Source organism: Vidua macroura, chromosome 9, assembly GCF_024509145.1.
Source record: "Vidua macroura isolate BioBank_ID:100142 chromosome 9, ASM2450914v1, whole genome shotgun sequence".
Taxonomy (NCBI): Eukaryota; Metazoa; Chordata; class Aves; order Passeriformes; family Viduidae; genus Vidua; species Vidua macroura.
The window spans coordinates 30948832-30963071 of NC_071579.1; the positions used below are offsets into that span (position 1 = coordinate 30948832).

Genomic DNA, 14240 nt, shown 5'->3' on the forward strand with positions numbered 1-14240 from the left:
CTGTGAACTCCCACTCTCCTCTGGGCCCGACGCTCAGCTCCACACGTACAGCTTGATTGCAGGGAACAAATGAAGTTTTAATTAGGATGAGGAATCCTGGTGAGGAGCAGCAGTCCAGGCCTGAAATGCATCCAGGCTCCTCGTGTGACAGCGTGTGAGAGCAGCCAAGGCCGCAGCTGTCGGGGTGGATCTGAGCGATGATGGGGATCAGATGCTCCCAGGGCTGCTCTGAGAGAGCTGGGGGTGCTCACCTGGAGAGGAGAAGGATCCAGGGAGAGCTCAGAGCCCCTTGCAGGGCCTGAAGGGGCTCCAGGAGAGCTGCAGAGGGACTGGGGACAAGGCAGGGAGGGATAGGACACAGGGAATGGCTCCCAGTGCCAGAGGGCAGGGATGGATGGGACATTGGGAATTGTTCCCTGGCAGGGTGGGCAGGCCCTGGCACAGGTGCCCAGAGCAGCTGTGGCTGCCCCTGGATCCCTGGCAGTGCCCAAGGCCAGGCTGGATGGGGTTTGGAGCAGCCTGGGATAGTGGAAGGTGCCCCTGCCCATGGAACTGGATGAGCTTTAAGATCCTTTTTATCACACAAGGCAAAGGCTGGTGAAAAATCCTGCCTGTGGCACATTTAATTTGTCATAATTTTGACCTTTCTAGAAGCAGCCAGGATGAGCTGAACGCTGGAGGAGTCTGGCTGCACTTCATGGCTATATTTGATATCATGACATGGCTTAGAAAGACTTTGATTGATTCAGCTCCCTCCCCTGCCCTGTGAAAGCCACCTGGAAGGATCTTCCATGCCCTGCTCCCTCCAGGTGCCTGTTTGGGTGCCCCAGGGTGACTCTCAGATGCAGTTCCCGATGTTGGGGAATCCCCACAGTCCCTCCTCTGCTATTTCCTGTCCCTCCTCGCATCCAGAGCACAAAGGAAGGGGAAAAAAGGTGAGTTTTGGAAGGAATGATAGGCCAAGCAAGCCCTGTGAGTGTGCAAAGCTTTGAATCATCTGAGCCGTGTTTAGCCACGCTCCTGGGAGAGGAGGGGAGCTGCAGGGAAGCAGAGCACTGAGGAAGCCCACAGGCAGAGTGCTTGTGTTGTTCCTGGCACAGAATTCCCAGTCCTGTGTGTCCATGCCGTGGTGGGGCTGGGAGACCCTCAGGAATCAGCAGCTCCAGCAGGGAGCACTGGATGGTTGCTCCTGGCAGCAGCACAGTGGGCTCTGCCTTCTCCTCCGGGGTCACCTGTCTGCAAAGGGGGTAAAAAACCAGAGCCAGACACTACAAATCCATCGTGTGCCAGTGCAGCCCGAAGATAAAAGTGTTGTAGTACTCTGTAATTACAGTCAGCCTCAAAGAAGACGCTTTATGAGGGCATTAATCAGCTGCTCGGCTCCTACACAAGGAAATGGGATTTTTAAACAGTGCTGGGGTTTAATTTAACTCAGCAGCAGTTCAGAGGTGTTTTTCCCTTTGCAAGGCATTCCAGCTGTTTGAGAGTTTGACCACTTGGGTGACAGAGAAAAAAAAATACATAAATATGAATTTAAATTATGGTCCTGCCTAGTTTCAGATACCTACAGCTTTCAGGGTGAAGCACAGCCTTTTCCAAAGCAAAACGACAGTAATGTGCAGCTTAGGCTGGAGAAGTTAATTAGTACGTAGGTGTTATTTAAATAGCTAAATGGGACTTTATTGGAATGCTAAAATGCATTTGGCCCAGTTCAGTGCCTTTTTCAGGAGTACCTGAGCTCCCTTCAGTTTCAAGAGGTCAGAGCTTCTCCCACATTTACTGGTTTTTAGCTTTCAGTGTCCCCCTGATTAAATTGCTGCTGTTGTGAAAGTTGAATGTTTAGGTTGAATGGAGAGTAGAGAAACTGAATGTAAAACGAAGCAATTTATTTTTTAGTTTATTACCAAGCAAAAATGTGCAGCATGTGCAGGGCTGTTAATTAGTGTCTCACTCCCAGCAGCAGGTGAGACAGGGCAGCTCCTGGCATCATTTCAGGCATTCACTGTTGATAATAGTTATGGCAGAATGAGCAAGGTAAGATATTTTATTTTGCTGCTTTCTCAAATTAAAAAAAAAAAAAAAAAAAGGGATATAGGATAGATCAATTCAAATTAAACAGCAGCAAAAGCAAAATTAGACATTTGTGGTTTCAGCTCCCTGGCTGCACTGGTGAGCTCTCTATCAAGGGAATCCAAGGCAATTTTTAAGCAGCTCTTGTATGTTCTGCTTTGAAGTGACTGCTAGACATGTCTTATAAAAAGCAGCTGAGCTGCATTTCTCAATTTTAGATAGAGGGGCTGAAAAGCCACCACGTAACTGAATGTTCTCACGTATGTCTGTGAAGTTTATAATGTGTAGAAGGACGTACAGAACACACCTCAGCTCCTCCTGATTTCTTCTGCCATGCCAACTGGGCTGATGTAAACAGCAAATGCCTCTGGGGTTTCCCAGGAATGGGCCTTTACATCCAGGAAAGTGCAACAGATTCCTGTCACTGATCACTAATTCCTCACAATTGTGCACTGTGGTTTGTAGCTCAGTGCTCGCACACTGGATTTTCATCTCACATTCACAAGATTCTTCTCCTCTCCCTTTTCCCTTCTTTGTTTCCAGCTTTTCCTCCTTTTTGGCCTCCTTCACCTTTTTCCACACTACCATCTCTGCATACACAGTATTTTTTCCCTCTAGATTTCATTTCTTTTCTGCAGTTCTGTGTGGGAATGCAAAACTTCACAAGCTCCAGCATGGATGTCTGAGGGGTTACTGAACGATCAGGTGAAAAAGAAACCACATCAACCCCTCTTTTCAGAGCTGGTGAAGGCAACTTATAAATTAATTGCATTGAGAAATACAGGGAAAGAGGCTCCATCCTGAGTTTAATGATTAAACCTCATCTTGTCCAGTTGCAAGGCATGCCCATGACCCTGTGCACACACCAAAGATCTTCCGAAAAGTTACTCCTGTGGGACTCAACTCCCTCAAAACAATATTTCAAATGTCCTTCAAAACCAAGTTGTCTTTGTTTTGACACCATTTTTTCCCCTTTAGTAATGATTCCTATTATTTTAAGTCTCTAGAGAGTGGTGGCCAAACACAGAAGGCAGTGATGCCAAATCCAGGGAGGATGGAGATGATACAGGGAGGCTCAAGCTGCATTTCCTGAGAATTTTCTTAACAGCAAGAGACTTTGCCAAGAGTTATTTGATGGAATTGGTGCTGACCCACTCTGGAAAAAGTTCTCTAATTTTTATGCATTCAAAGCTCTGTAGATTTTTCACTTCAAAAACGTTCTTTAATTTTTATGCATTCAAAGCTCTGTAGATTTTTCACTTCAAAAACGTTCTTTAATTTTTATGCATTCAAAGCTCTGTAGATTTTTCACTTCAAAAACGTTCTTTAATTTTTATGCATTCAAAGCTCTGTAGATTTTTCACTTCAATTTGCTTCACAGAAACTGATCTAAATGTAAAGAATGTTTCAATCAACATCTTTTAGCATAAATGATACACTGGAAGCATCACAAAACATGGAGTATTCAGTTACAGCCCAGGGTCCCATGGCTTTTATTGCACATACAATGACATGCATGAGGCCTGGAGCAGGCTGAGAGGTGAAGGTTAAATTATGGATATGTATTCAGCTTTTGAGCAGCCTGAGAAGCTGTCAGGCCCTGCAGCCCCTCTCCCATGAAAGGCTTGTCAGCACGTGCTCCCCGAGCAGTGGGAGAGCCCGAGGAGCCGCGCAGAATGGCAGGAGCTGAAAGGCTGCAGAAGAATGGAACGAGCAGTGCTCTGTAAACCCACTGTAACTCCTGTTTGTTCCTTTGGCACTGCAAAACCACTCCAAAACAGAGGCCAACTGTTAACAGAGGCAAAGCCAACTTCATCTTTTGCAGGCTGACAAATGGTCATGTAAGTTACCAAATAACCCAAGACCTCGGGATTAAACTTCTCCAATTGTTTTCACATGATGCAACTTTAAATCTTTCTTTTGAACAGTATTAAATTTCCTTTCATTCCCATAAACTTCAGAAAAAGTTGACTGCTCTCACATTTCAGACTGTGACCCAGCTAACTTGCACTTTTCCCCTCTGCTAGTCTGGAGAACAGAATAATGAAATTCAGACAACAGTGACCAAATGTTGTTCCGTAGAACTTTCCTCTTACAAAACAGATGAATACTCCTGGGCTCCAAAACACTGCAGGGAACAAAATTTTCAAACCTTATGGAAATAAAATAGTAAGCCTGAGCAGTGACTTCATCTCCTTTATCAGATCAGAGCCATTTTCACTGGAATTGAAATGGATTTAAAAAAATAATCAACTCTGAATAGAGGAAAGGAATTAAAGAATCCCACTGAAGCCAGTATTGAAATACTATTTTATTTAAAACCCTCACACCCATGTGAGAGAAAGCTAAATTTCACAGAGCTTTAGAGGGAGAAGATGTCTTCATCATCCTCATCATTGACACAATTCTTTGTTGCAGATAGAAGTGAGCTTTCATAGCACAGGAAAATAAGCATTTTAGTGTTTGTGATTCACAAGGAGATAAGCAGCTGCATTGTGTGCTGGGACAAAGGGCCATAGAGAGGGACCACAGACACTCTTGGGGCTGGAATTTCTCCCTGGAGGTGCTGAGCCCTCCGGGATCTCACTGAAACCCCACCAGGTCGGTGCCCTCAGCATCCTGCCAGACAAAACTCTGCATTTACACAAGGAGAAATCCCCACTGTGCTGCAGCTCTGCTGCTGCTGCCAGGGGGACCGCAGTCACTTAAACCCATCACAAATTCAGCCACCAGAGTCAAAATAAAAGGAGCCAAAATATATAAATCCGGCGGACGAGGTTTATGGGGGAACTAAACCAAACATTCACCACAAAGATTTAGTGCAGCCAAAATGTTCTAAGTGAATGGGGTACCTCAGCTCATGTTGGGGCACATCTCTGGGTTAGTGCTGTGCTAAACTCATGCTGGTAGCAATAAAAGTCTTACATGCAAAATGAGTGGAAAATACGAGATGTTAGATAGGACAATACAAGTCTATAAAGCTGATACCTAAACCCTGCTATCAGGGCTTTGCCAACCCCCTGCTAACTTCCACACAAATTCCACCCCTGGATCCCCAGTGTTTGTCTTAATTGGAAATCTTAAAGGTGAATTGAAGTGTTGTTGGAGTAAAAGCCTGTTTAAGATGCCAAATCCCTGCGTAGACTTGCAAGTAAATAAATTGTAAAGGCTGACTAGGGGCCTTCTTATTAACCTGTCAAACCACCAGCCCTGGAATCCCTTTTTCTCCTGCAAAAATTGTGGTGTTCTCCTTCCTCTTACGATTGAGGTGCTTTACTGCCTTATGTGCCTGGCCACAAAGATGAGGATGTTTAGGAAGGTGCTGAAATCTCCTCGCTCGTCCTGAAGATGCCGTGGTCCTTCCTGGCAGGAAGGGCTGGGACTCCCTGCAAGTGGTGGGAAGTGATGGATTATGAATGTTGGGTGTAATATTGGTTCAGTTTTCCAAACTACTGCCCTAATAACCTTCTCTCTGAATCAGATTTTTTGAGGGCTGGGTTGGTTGATTCCTTTTGGAAGAAGCAAACAAACTCTGCATGAGGAACTTGGAAGTTATGGAGCAATTTCACCTGAAACTACCTGAGATGTTTTGCAAAAGGACAGCTTGGTCATGTCCAAACTGAGCTGTAAATCCATGTCCTTCTTTTCCTGGCTCCCTTCTGGAGCTAATGAGAATGGCATAAAATAATTATCGTTTCCTTTAAAGCTAATTACAAAGCTCAGCACCTGAGGTGTGAATGCCCAGCCTGGCTGAGTGTTTGGAATTGTTGCTGTCACAAACTTCTCCCACTGACTGCACCGTGTCCTTAAATTAACAATTCCAAAGTGCCCAGCACAATGGATGTCAACTGTCATGAAAGGCTGGGGTGCCAGTTCAAAAAATAAAGTCACAACAACAACAAAACTAATGTGTAATGAGCGTGCCAATATTTGCATATGTTGTTAAATAGTTGCTGGTGTTTGTGCCCCATTGTCACCCTCCTTTTCCCAGAAGGGTGACACTTCATGTTATGGAGGTATGGAATTCAGGGATGTAAAGAACAGAGTCCTCCTGAGATATAAATATATGTATATTTATTTATATCTATAAAATTCCATTGTAATCCACACATGAAAGAATTGTGGTCTATTTCAAGGCTTTTCCTTTCATCTTTTCCATAGTTTTCTGCCAATTCTCAAAGTGCTCCCAGACCACAACTGAACAGAATGATCTGAACAGGGCTGACTGCAGCTCCTGATGCTCCCTGTGCCACTCCCCAGGGCCACCCCTGTCCCCTGACCCCACAGTGCTCCCTGCCAGGTTCCCCGTGGCTGCTGAGCCTTTGCTTTCCTCTCACAGCAAAGGAAAAATCCCACCTGAGCAGACAGAGCTGCTGCAAAGACTGGCACAAATGCACCTCCTCCTCATTGGCCTGACCTGCTGCCTTCAGGACAGAAGAACAGAAAGAAAAAATAGACTAAAACTATTTCTTCTCATATCTCCCATCCCTTTTAAAGAAACATGTTATTTATGCTGTACTTGCTCCTGAAACTCTACTGGAAAATAAAGCTGGCACCAAGTGGAAAATGTTTTCACCTGAGTTAGACAGAATTGCTTTCCTACAGAACTCAGCGTAAGTTATGTCTAAATCTTCCACCTTTAAATGTAACAGCAATTCTTGTTTTCCACCTTATAATTTAAAAGTCCATGGTGCAATCAGATTTACACGGGGTCTTTCCATGATGCACAGATTCTGGGAATGCAGGGAAGTTCTACCCTCACTTCCAGCTTCCACTCTGGAAGCCTGAACACGCTGGTGTAATTCCAGTTGAACTTCAAGGGGGAAAAGGATGATTGATATGGCCTCAAATGGTGGAATCAAAAAATCTGTTATAGATTAATAGGAATATTAGTGAAAGCTGGAAAGGAAAACAAGGATTCTTTTCTAATGTGACATGATACTTAAGAACACACATTGTCAGTAACTACAAATGTGTAATGTTTCTCTTCTATTTTGCTGTACTTCTGACACGATTCTCTTACAATGCTTTGCTTATCATCCTCTTGTGAGGTTTATTGTACTTACAAATCACTCCCAGACAGCTCCTTTGCTATCTTTTCATTAAAAAAAAAAAAGAATAAGAAAGTTTTGTGGATAATACATTTTCCCTGCGGGAGCTAATTCCACAAAGATATTGACTACAAGCCTGTCGCTGTTTTAAAATATGTGGCCATGTATCAAATGGTTGATTCTTCTCCCCAGAGTCACCTTATGAAGCTTTATGTGTGCACTTCATCTCCCAAGCATCCTGAGACCACAGAGGAGAAACTCCAATTTGTCCTCCCAAGCCCGTGCTTATCCCTACCTGGAATTCTTTTTGCCATCAGATCACTGTGGTCACTCCCTGCTATCCATTTTGGGGTCTTTAGGGCCGTGTCCACTCCAGTTCCTTTGTTTAATATATTTTTAGCCCTTCCACTGTGGGATGACAGCCTGCAGCATGTTAAAGCAGGGAGAATATTTGTATTGATTTCCAAATGCTGCAGATTGAGAGCAGATGTACCACGTATTCCCCAAACGTATGTTTTAACTTTCATTTATGTGCTGTGCTGAGCAGCCTGCGAGCCAGGAAGTGATTTATATCTGCTAATTGCATGCACTTTGGTAGATTTGCAGCTAAAAATAAGTGGTTTGTTTTTTAATTATAAATGATTTATCCTCTCACGCTGCATGGAGCTAAAACTTCGAAGCGAAAAGAGAACTTGGAGAATCTGCATTTAGTTTCTGCATCTGCCACGGATTTTTTTTTTGTATCTACTGGGTTATCCATGTGCCCAGCTCAGAGGAATCTGGATCTCATGGACATCTTCCTTCAGAGAGATGAAGGAAACACTCCTGTGTTGCAGCTGAAGAGGTGTAGCAGCAGTTGCTGCCAAAAGCAGCGGTTCAGTGGAGACCCTGGAGAAGGGTCCCCCTCACCTTTGCTGGATCCAGCACTCCGGCAGCTGTGGGGAATGGCACAGGGAGCTGCTGATCCGGGGGAACATCGCTCCCATTCCCTCTTGCCAGAGGGTTCACTGAATGGACTGGCCTGGGGGAACACAAGGAAACACACCAGGGGTTTTCTTGTTAGATCAGTCAGAAGTAACCTGAAATGTCACCTCAGAGGGTCAGGGCAGGCAAGCCTGGGCTGGTGCGGCAGCACTGCAATCCCAGCTGCATGGCCTGACCTTCCTGCAGGCACAGCTCCAGTATTCCCGGTATTCCCTGTCTCCAGGACAAGTGTCAGGCCCCTGAGGGCACTCAGAGCTCCTAATGAGTCCCCCACCCCACCTTGCCTGGGGCTCTCTTTAAGCTCAGCCCTGGCCCCCTTGGAGTCTGTCCCTGTAGCATCCCTGTGCTGGGCTATGGACCCTCCTGATGCACGGACTGACCTCAGACCCGTCTCATTCCCTGTTCCACCTCAGACCCGTCTCATTCCCTGTTCCACCTCAGACCTGTCACATTCCCTGTTCCACCTCAGACCCGTCTCATTCCCTGTCCCACCTCAGACCCGTCTCATTCCCTGTTCCACCTCAGACCCGTCTCATTCCCTGTTCCACCTCAGACCCGTCTCATTCCCTGTTCCACCTCAGACCTGTCACATTCCCTGTTCCACCTCAGACCCGTCTCATTCCCTGTTCCACCTCAGACCCGTCTCATTCCCTGTTCCACCTCAGACCTGTCGCATTCCCTGTTCCACCTCAGACCTGTCGCATTCCCTGTTCCACCTCAGACCTGTCGCATTCCCAGCTTCACCTCAGACCTGTCACATTCCCTGTTCCACCTCAGACCTGTCACATTCCCTGTTCCACCTCAGACCTGTCGCATTCCCTGCTTTACCTCAGACCTGTCTCATTCCCTGTTCCACCTCAGACCTGTCACATTCCCTGTTCCACCTCAGACCTGTCACATTCCCTGTTCCACCTCAGACCTGTCACATTCCCAGCTTCACCTCAGACCTGTCTCACCCCTGTGGACCTGCTGGCAGTCCCTGCACCGTGTCCCAGTGCTCAGAATGTCCTGTGTTGCTGGAATGGCCCCTGAGGAATGGCCCTGAGGAACAGCCCCGGAGCTGTTGTTGATTCTCAGCCTGATCTCAGACCTGCTACCATGAACTCGCCTGATGGTCTTGGCTGGAGCTGGGCCTGCCTTGTTCACCTGGATTAAGGGTGGTGCTTCAAGGACCTAAAGTAGCAGAAACTCCACTCAGGTGCCAGCAGCTGACAGTCCCTTCCATGTGTCACACCAGATCCTAAAACACATCAAGCTTGGCTCGCCTCGTCCATCTCATCCATGCTTGTTTATTGGCCAGTTTTCCCAAGAAAGTGGATAATCTCTTGTCCTTTTCCTGGCTGGTGAGAGGAGGTACCTGTGCATGTCTGTATCTGTGAGGAGAAGGTGGTTTTAGACCTCAATCTCCTTCCCTAACACACTGCCAGATGTTTATCTGTGTTTCTTCCTCCTCTTGAAACCCTGTTAGTGTCTGACAAGAAATACAAGATTCATATGGCAGAAGAAAAGCCTAAGGGATCTGATCTAGCAGGAAGTGAGGAGGAAATTCCTTTAATCTTGTCCTTGTTTCCACTCTGCTTATGAGCTTTTTATTAAACAGTTGCTGACTTTTGAAATCCTAAACCTAATCTAAGCATCCCAGAAATGTGATCATTCTCCTGGATGGAAAGTAGTTATCACTCCTCGTAGCTTCAACCAGCTTGGGCAGCGTCCTCCGACTCCAGCAAAAATGTTATCCATCGTTGGCAGGAGGGAACTCAACCCTCCTGCCCAAAATCTCAGTTCCAATCACCAGAGAGAGAGAAAAGCATATTTGTGGTCTGGGCTGGTTGACAAGTTGGGGATTGATCACAGGTTGGACTTGGTATTGGAGGTCTTTTCCAACCTCAACACCTGTGTGATTCTGTGAAAAGCGTGCCCCTCTGAGTGCAGCAATCCCACAGACTGCGGTTACGGGATGCTGGACAGACACTTGGGAAGGGACAGAAACCTTTCCAGTGTGGATGACCGTGCACTGGAACACACTGTCCGGAGAAGAGTGTGGAGTCTCCCCCACTAGAGATATTCCAGAACCCTCTGGACACAATCCCATGCCATGTGCTCCGGGGTGCTGGAGAAGGCAGGCTGGACCAGAACACCCGCAGTGCTCCCTTCCAACTCAATTCTGGGATTGTGTCCGCTCGCAGGCTGGACTCGATAATCCCGCAGGCGATTCTGTGGGAAGCGTTACCCCCGCAAGGGCGACAATCCCGCAGGGACCGACCCTGGGGAAGGGAACGCGACAATCCCGCAGGGAGCGACCATGGGGAAGGGAACGCGACAATCCGTCAGGGACTATCCCTCGGGAAGGGAACGCGACAATCCCGCAGGGATCGACCCTGGGGAAGGGAACGCGACAATCCCGCAGGGAGCAACCCTGGGGAAGGGAACGCGACAATCCCTCAGGGACCGACCATGGGGAAGGGAACGCGACAATCCCTCAGGGACTATCCCTCGGGAAGGGAACGCGACAATCCCGCAGGGATCGACCCTGGGGAAGGGAACGCGACAATCCCGCAGGGAGCAACCCTGGGGAAGGGAACGCGACAATCCCTCAGGGACCGACCATGGGGAAGGGAACGCGACAATCCCTCAGGGACTATCCCTCGGGAAGGGAACGCGACAATCCCGCAGGGATCGACCCTGGGGAAGGGAACGCGACAATCCCGCAGGGAGCAACCCTGGGGAAGGGAACGCGACAATCCCACAGGGATCGACCCTGGGGAAGGGAACGCGACAATCCCACAGGGACCGACCTTGGGGAAGGGAACGCGACAATCCCGCAGGGATGGACCCTGAGGAAGGGAACGCGACAATCCCTCAGGGACTATCCCTCGGGAAGGGAAAGCGACAATCCCGCAGGGACCGACCTTGGGGAAGGGAACGCGACAATCCCACAGCGCCTGTCCCTCGAGAAGGGAACGCGACAATCCCACAGGGAGTATCCCTCGGGAAGGGAACGAGACACCCCCGCAGGGATCGACCCTGAGGAAGGGAACGCGACCCCGCCGCTCCGCCGCCCTCAGAGCTCTGAGGGGCGGCTCTGAGGGCGGGCGGCTCCTCCGCGCGGGGACAAAATGGCGGCGGCGGGCGGCGCGGGCGGCCGCGCGGGGGCGCCGCGGGGCCGGGCAGCGCTGACAGCGGGCAGGGCTGAGGGCGGCGGGCCGGGCTGAGGGCGGCGGGCCCGGCCCCGCTCCCTCCCCGCCCGCGCCGCCTTCCCCGCCCGCCCGCCCGCCGGCACAGCGCGGGACGGAGGAGCGGCGGCCCCGCGGTGGATGCGGGAGCAGCGCCGGCTCAGGAATGCAGCAGCCGGGCGGCGCGGACGGGAGCCTCCCGCTGCTGCTCCCGCTGCTGCTGCTGCTGCGAGCGGGGAGCCGCGCCGAGCCCGGCGACGCCACGCAAGGTAAAGGGGGACAGGGCGGGCGGTCCCGGCCGGGATGAGAGCAGCCGGGCCGGCACCGAGGGGAGCCCGGCTGCCCCCGCGCCGCCTCCCGTTAACCAGCTCGGGGTTTTATGCTCGGTCTGTGTTTAATTGCTTCGTGAAAAAAAAAAAAAGCTCTTTCCAAGTGTTGGGGCCGGTGAGCGTTCCCGGCGTAACCACTGCCCGGCGGTCCCGCTTTGCGGTCCGGGATTGATGGTGCCCGAGGTGTGTTACCGCACCGGGGACTTGTCCCGTAGATCCGGCTCTCAGTGCGTGTTTCGCCATCTCACCCCCCCTTGTATCCCTCGAAAATGTTTATTTGTTTATCCGTTTATTTATTTTCAACCAAAAGAAAGCGTCTCCGTTTTGCTTTTAGCGAGTGATATTTATCCCGCGGTCCTTCTGCTTTATCACGGTTCTGACTCCAGCCTTTTTGCGAGGGATTTTTGTGTAAAACATAGCGCAGCCCAGGCATAAAGGGACCGCGGAGTTGGGATAGCTGGAATTGGAAAAAGACTGATTCCTTCAGGCCAAGTCAGTAAAAAGTGAGCAGTGTTTTTGGACGCCTGCATGAGAATTTCACTGAGATCTGGATGTACGTGAGCTCCGGCTCCTCCGAAGCGGTTTGTGGTGGGTACTTCAATCACAACCCACCTCTGAGAAGTGCTGCTTGATAACATGCCTGTGTTTAATACTGAAAGAAGTGAAAAAAAAGTGAACGCTAAAGAGAGACAGTTGATGGGAAAAGCTAAAATTCAACCCAAATTGTAAATACTGTAGGATAACTGCCTTTAAACATGTGCCTGTGGCTAACATTTTTGTCACATCCCTGAGCCTGGGTTTCTGCCGCTGTCCCTAAGGATGCTGTTCCCGGGACTGTGTGCGAGGGACTGCATCTCTTGGAATGACTTCCCCACGTCCCAGGAGTCTCGTGGTGCAGATTCAATGGCTGGATGCGTTCTAGCTTGGGCTCGGAATTCTTCATGACATCTCAATGGGAAAATTTTCAAAAGTTGTTTTCTAGTGTCTCCAGGGAGTGCTGTGTATGCTTAACAAATAGCTGTATTTTTTTTAAAGGGGCAAAAAAGGCTATTTCCCTCCTGTTTTTTTCAGATAGTTTCAAAGCTTTAGGGCAATTCAAGATTTTTTTTTTTTTCATGTTTCAAAGAGCCTGGAAGGGAAAAATAAAACCCCATTAACATAAAGCAACTGATCACACTGGGTCTGAAACGGACCATTTCTTATTTTCTGTGCATTCTGCTGGGAAGTACCTATCAGAGAATGAATTCACCTTTATGTGAATATATTAATATTGTCATTATTAGTCATTATATGTTAATGTAGTCATTACAGTACAGGTCATGTAGTATAAGTCACATCAAGAGGGGTTTCAGCTCAATATAAGAAAGCATTTTTTTTAAATAGTGAGAACAATAACTCACTGGAATTACCACCCCAGGGATGTAGTGGAATCCTCATGGCTGGAGGTTTCCAAGATGAGACTGGATAATCTCAGCCAGCCTCCCTTTCCCACAAAAGGCTGGACCAGGTGATCCTTCCAGCTCCCTTCCAGCCTGGATTGTGATCTGTGATTATGTACAGTTACTTTCCACAGTGAAGTACTTCCTGTATTTTAAATAATATCTTTGGCAAATGCTTATAGTGTGGATTCATGGGCAGATCAAGTGATTTATTTATTTTTCATAGGTAGACATGTATCACATGTTCAACCACATGCTAAGTCTTCCCCCAAACTGGGCTTTGTGGAAGAATAAGGGAACCTGAACTTCCAACACCAATTAGAAAAACCAAACAAAGAAAAAGCCTGTTCTAAAAAGTTTTACAGATTTCTTTAAGGCGACTGTAGTGGTTGGGTAAATAGAATTTGCTCTGTCAGAAACCCAGCCCAGATGGAATCTTCAGTCCCTACCCTTTAACCCTGACATGTTCAGAAAGAGAATGTGGACCACTGTCTCCTGCTGCTGCCTTTTAGTCCATGACCTTTCCTTGTAGGGAGCAAAACAACCCCAAAATCTTTGTCCATTTACTGCCTTTAGGGTGCTCACGGGCTGGCCCGAGCGTTCCAAGTAAAAGCACAAAGGTAATGTCAATTTAAGGAACAGCAGCTCTCCAGCTTGGATATTTTCTGCAGCATGTGGCTCTGGATATTCCCAGTTCAGCTCGATTATTGTTCTTCCAGATCCATGCAACTTTGTGAGGAGTCACAATGAAAGAAGTGTGAGTAATAGAAAAATATTTTAAAAGCTTGGAGTAAACCCACAGATCTCGAGATTGTGTTTTAGATTGTAGGGGTGCTGCTGATTTCCTTGAAAGTTGTGAGATAAAGTTCCACAGCTCTTGATTAGTCCCTGTGGTTAATTGTTTCATCCCTGGGTCACAGGCTGCTGCTTCAGCCACTATCCAGGAATGAGTTTAAAAACAAACAAAATGCTTTTGTCGCCTTAAGCCTCTAAGAGGATGAGGGTAGATGTCACTGTTTGAGGTTGTAGCCTTGTATTTCTTGACAAAAGTGGCTCGAAGTAGCAGCAAATTATCTTCAGGACATCGTTTCTTTGTTTCCATAATTAACTTCTACTGAAACTGCTGTGTTAATTACGTCCTCACAGGGATTTAAAGTGTTGCAAATGAGAGTTAGGCAGGGGAGTATTTTAAAG

General features: G+C 48.0%; 1 protein-coding gene and 1 long non-coding RNA gene across 5 annotated transcripts in view; one reads left to right on the forward strand and one right to left on the reverse strand.

The window, feature by feature from the left end:
- Window positions 1-6855: 6855 nt before the first annotated feature.
- Window positions 6856-11200, reverse strand: LOC128811733 (uncharacterized). Of its 4 annotated transcripts, none has more exons than XR_008438446.1 (3): window positions 9053-10393; window positions 7417-8142; window positions 6856-6937 (listed from the first exon to the last, which is right to left on the reverse strand). It is a non-coding gene; the product is annotated as an uncharacterized LOC128811733 (long non-coding RNA). The 4 variants fall into 4 exon arrangements; XR_008438447.1 differs by lacking the exon at window positions 6856-6937 and adding an exon at window positions 11015-11200 and having other exon boundaries at window positions 7067-8142; window positions 9053-9278; XR_008438445.1 differs by lacking the exon at window positions 6856-6937 and adding an exon at window positions 11015-11200 and having other exon boundaries at window positions 7067-8142; window positions 9053-9478.
- Window positions 11201-11385: 185 nt separating this feature from the next.
- Window positions 11386-14240, forward strand: part of ROR1 (receptor tyrosine kinase like orphan receptor 1) — a 158787-nt gene continuing 155932 nt past the window's right edge. Inside the window, exon 1 of the mRNA XM_053985499.1 lies at window positions 11386-11547. Within this exon, the coding sequence (XP_053841474.1) occupies window positions 11445-11547 (103 nt within the window). The 5' untranslated portion in view covers window positions 11386-11444. The remainder of the gene's footprint in view (window positions 11548-14240) is intronic.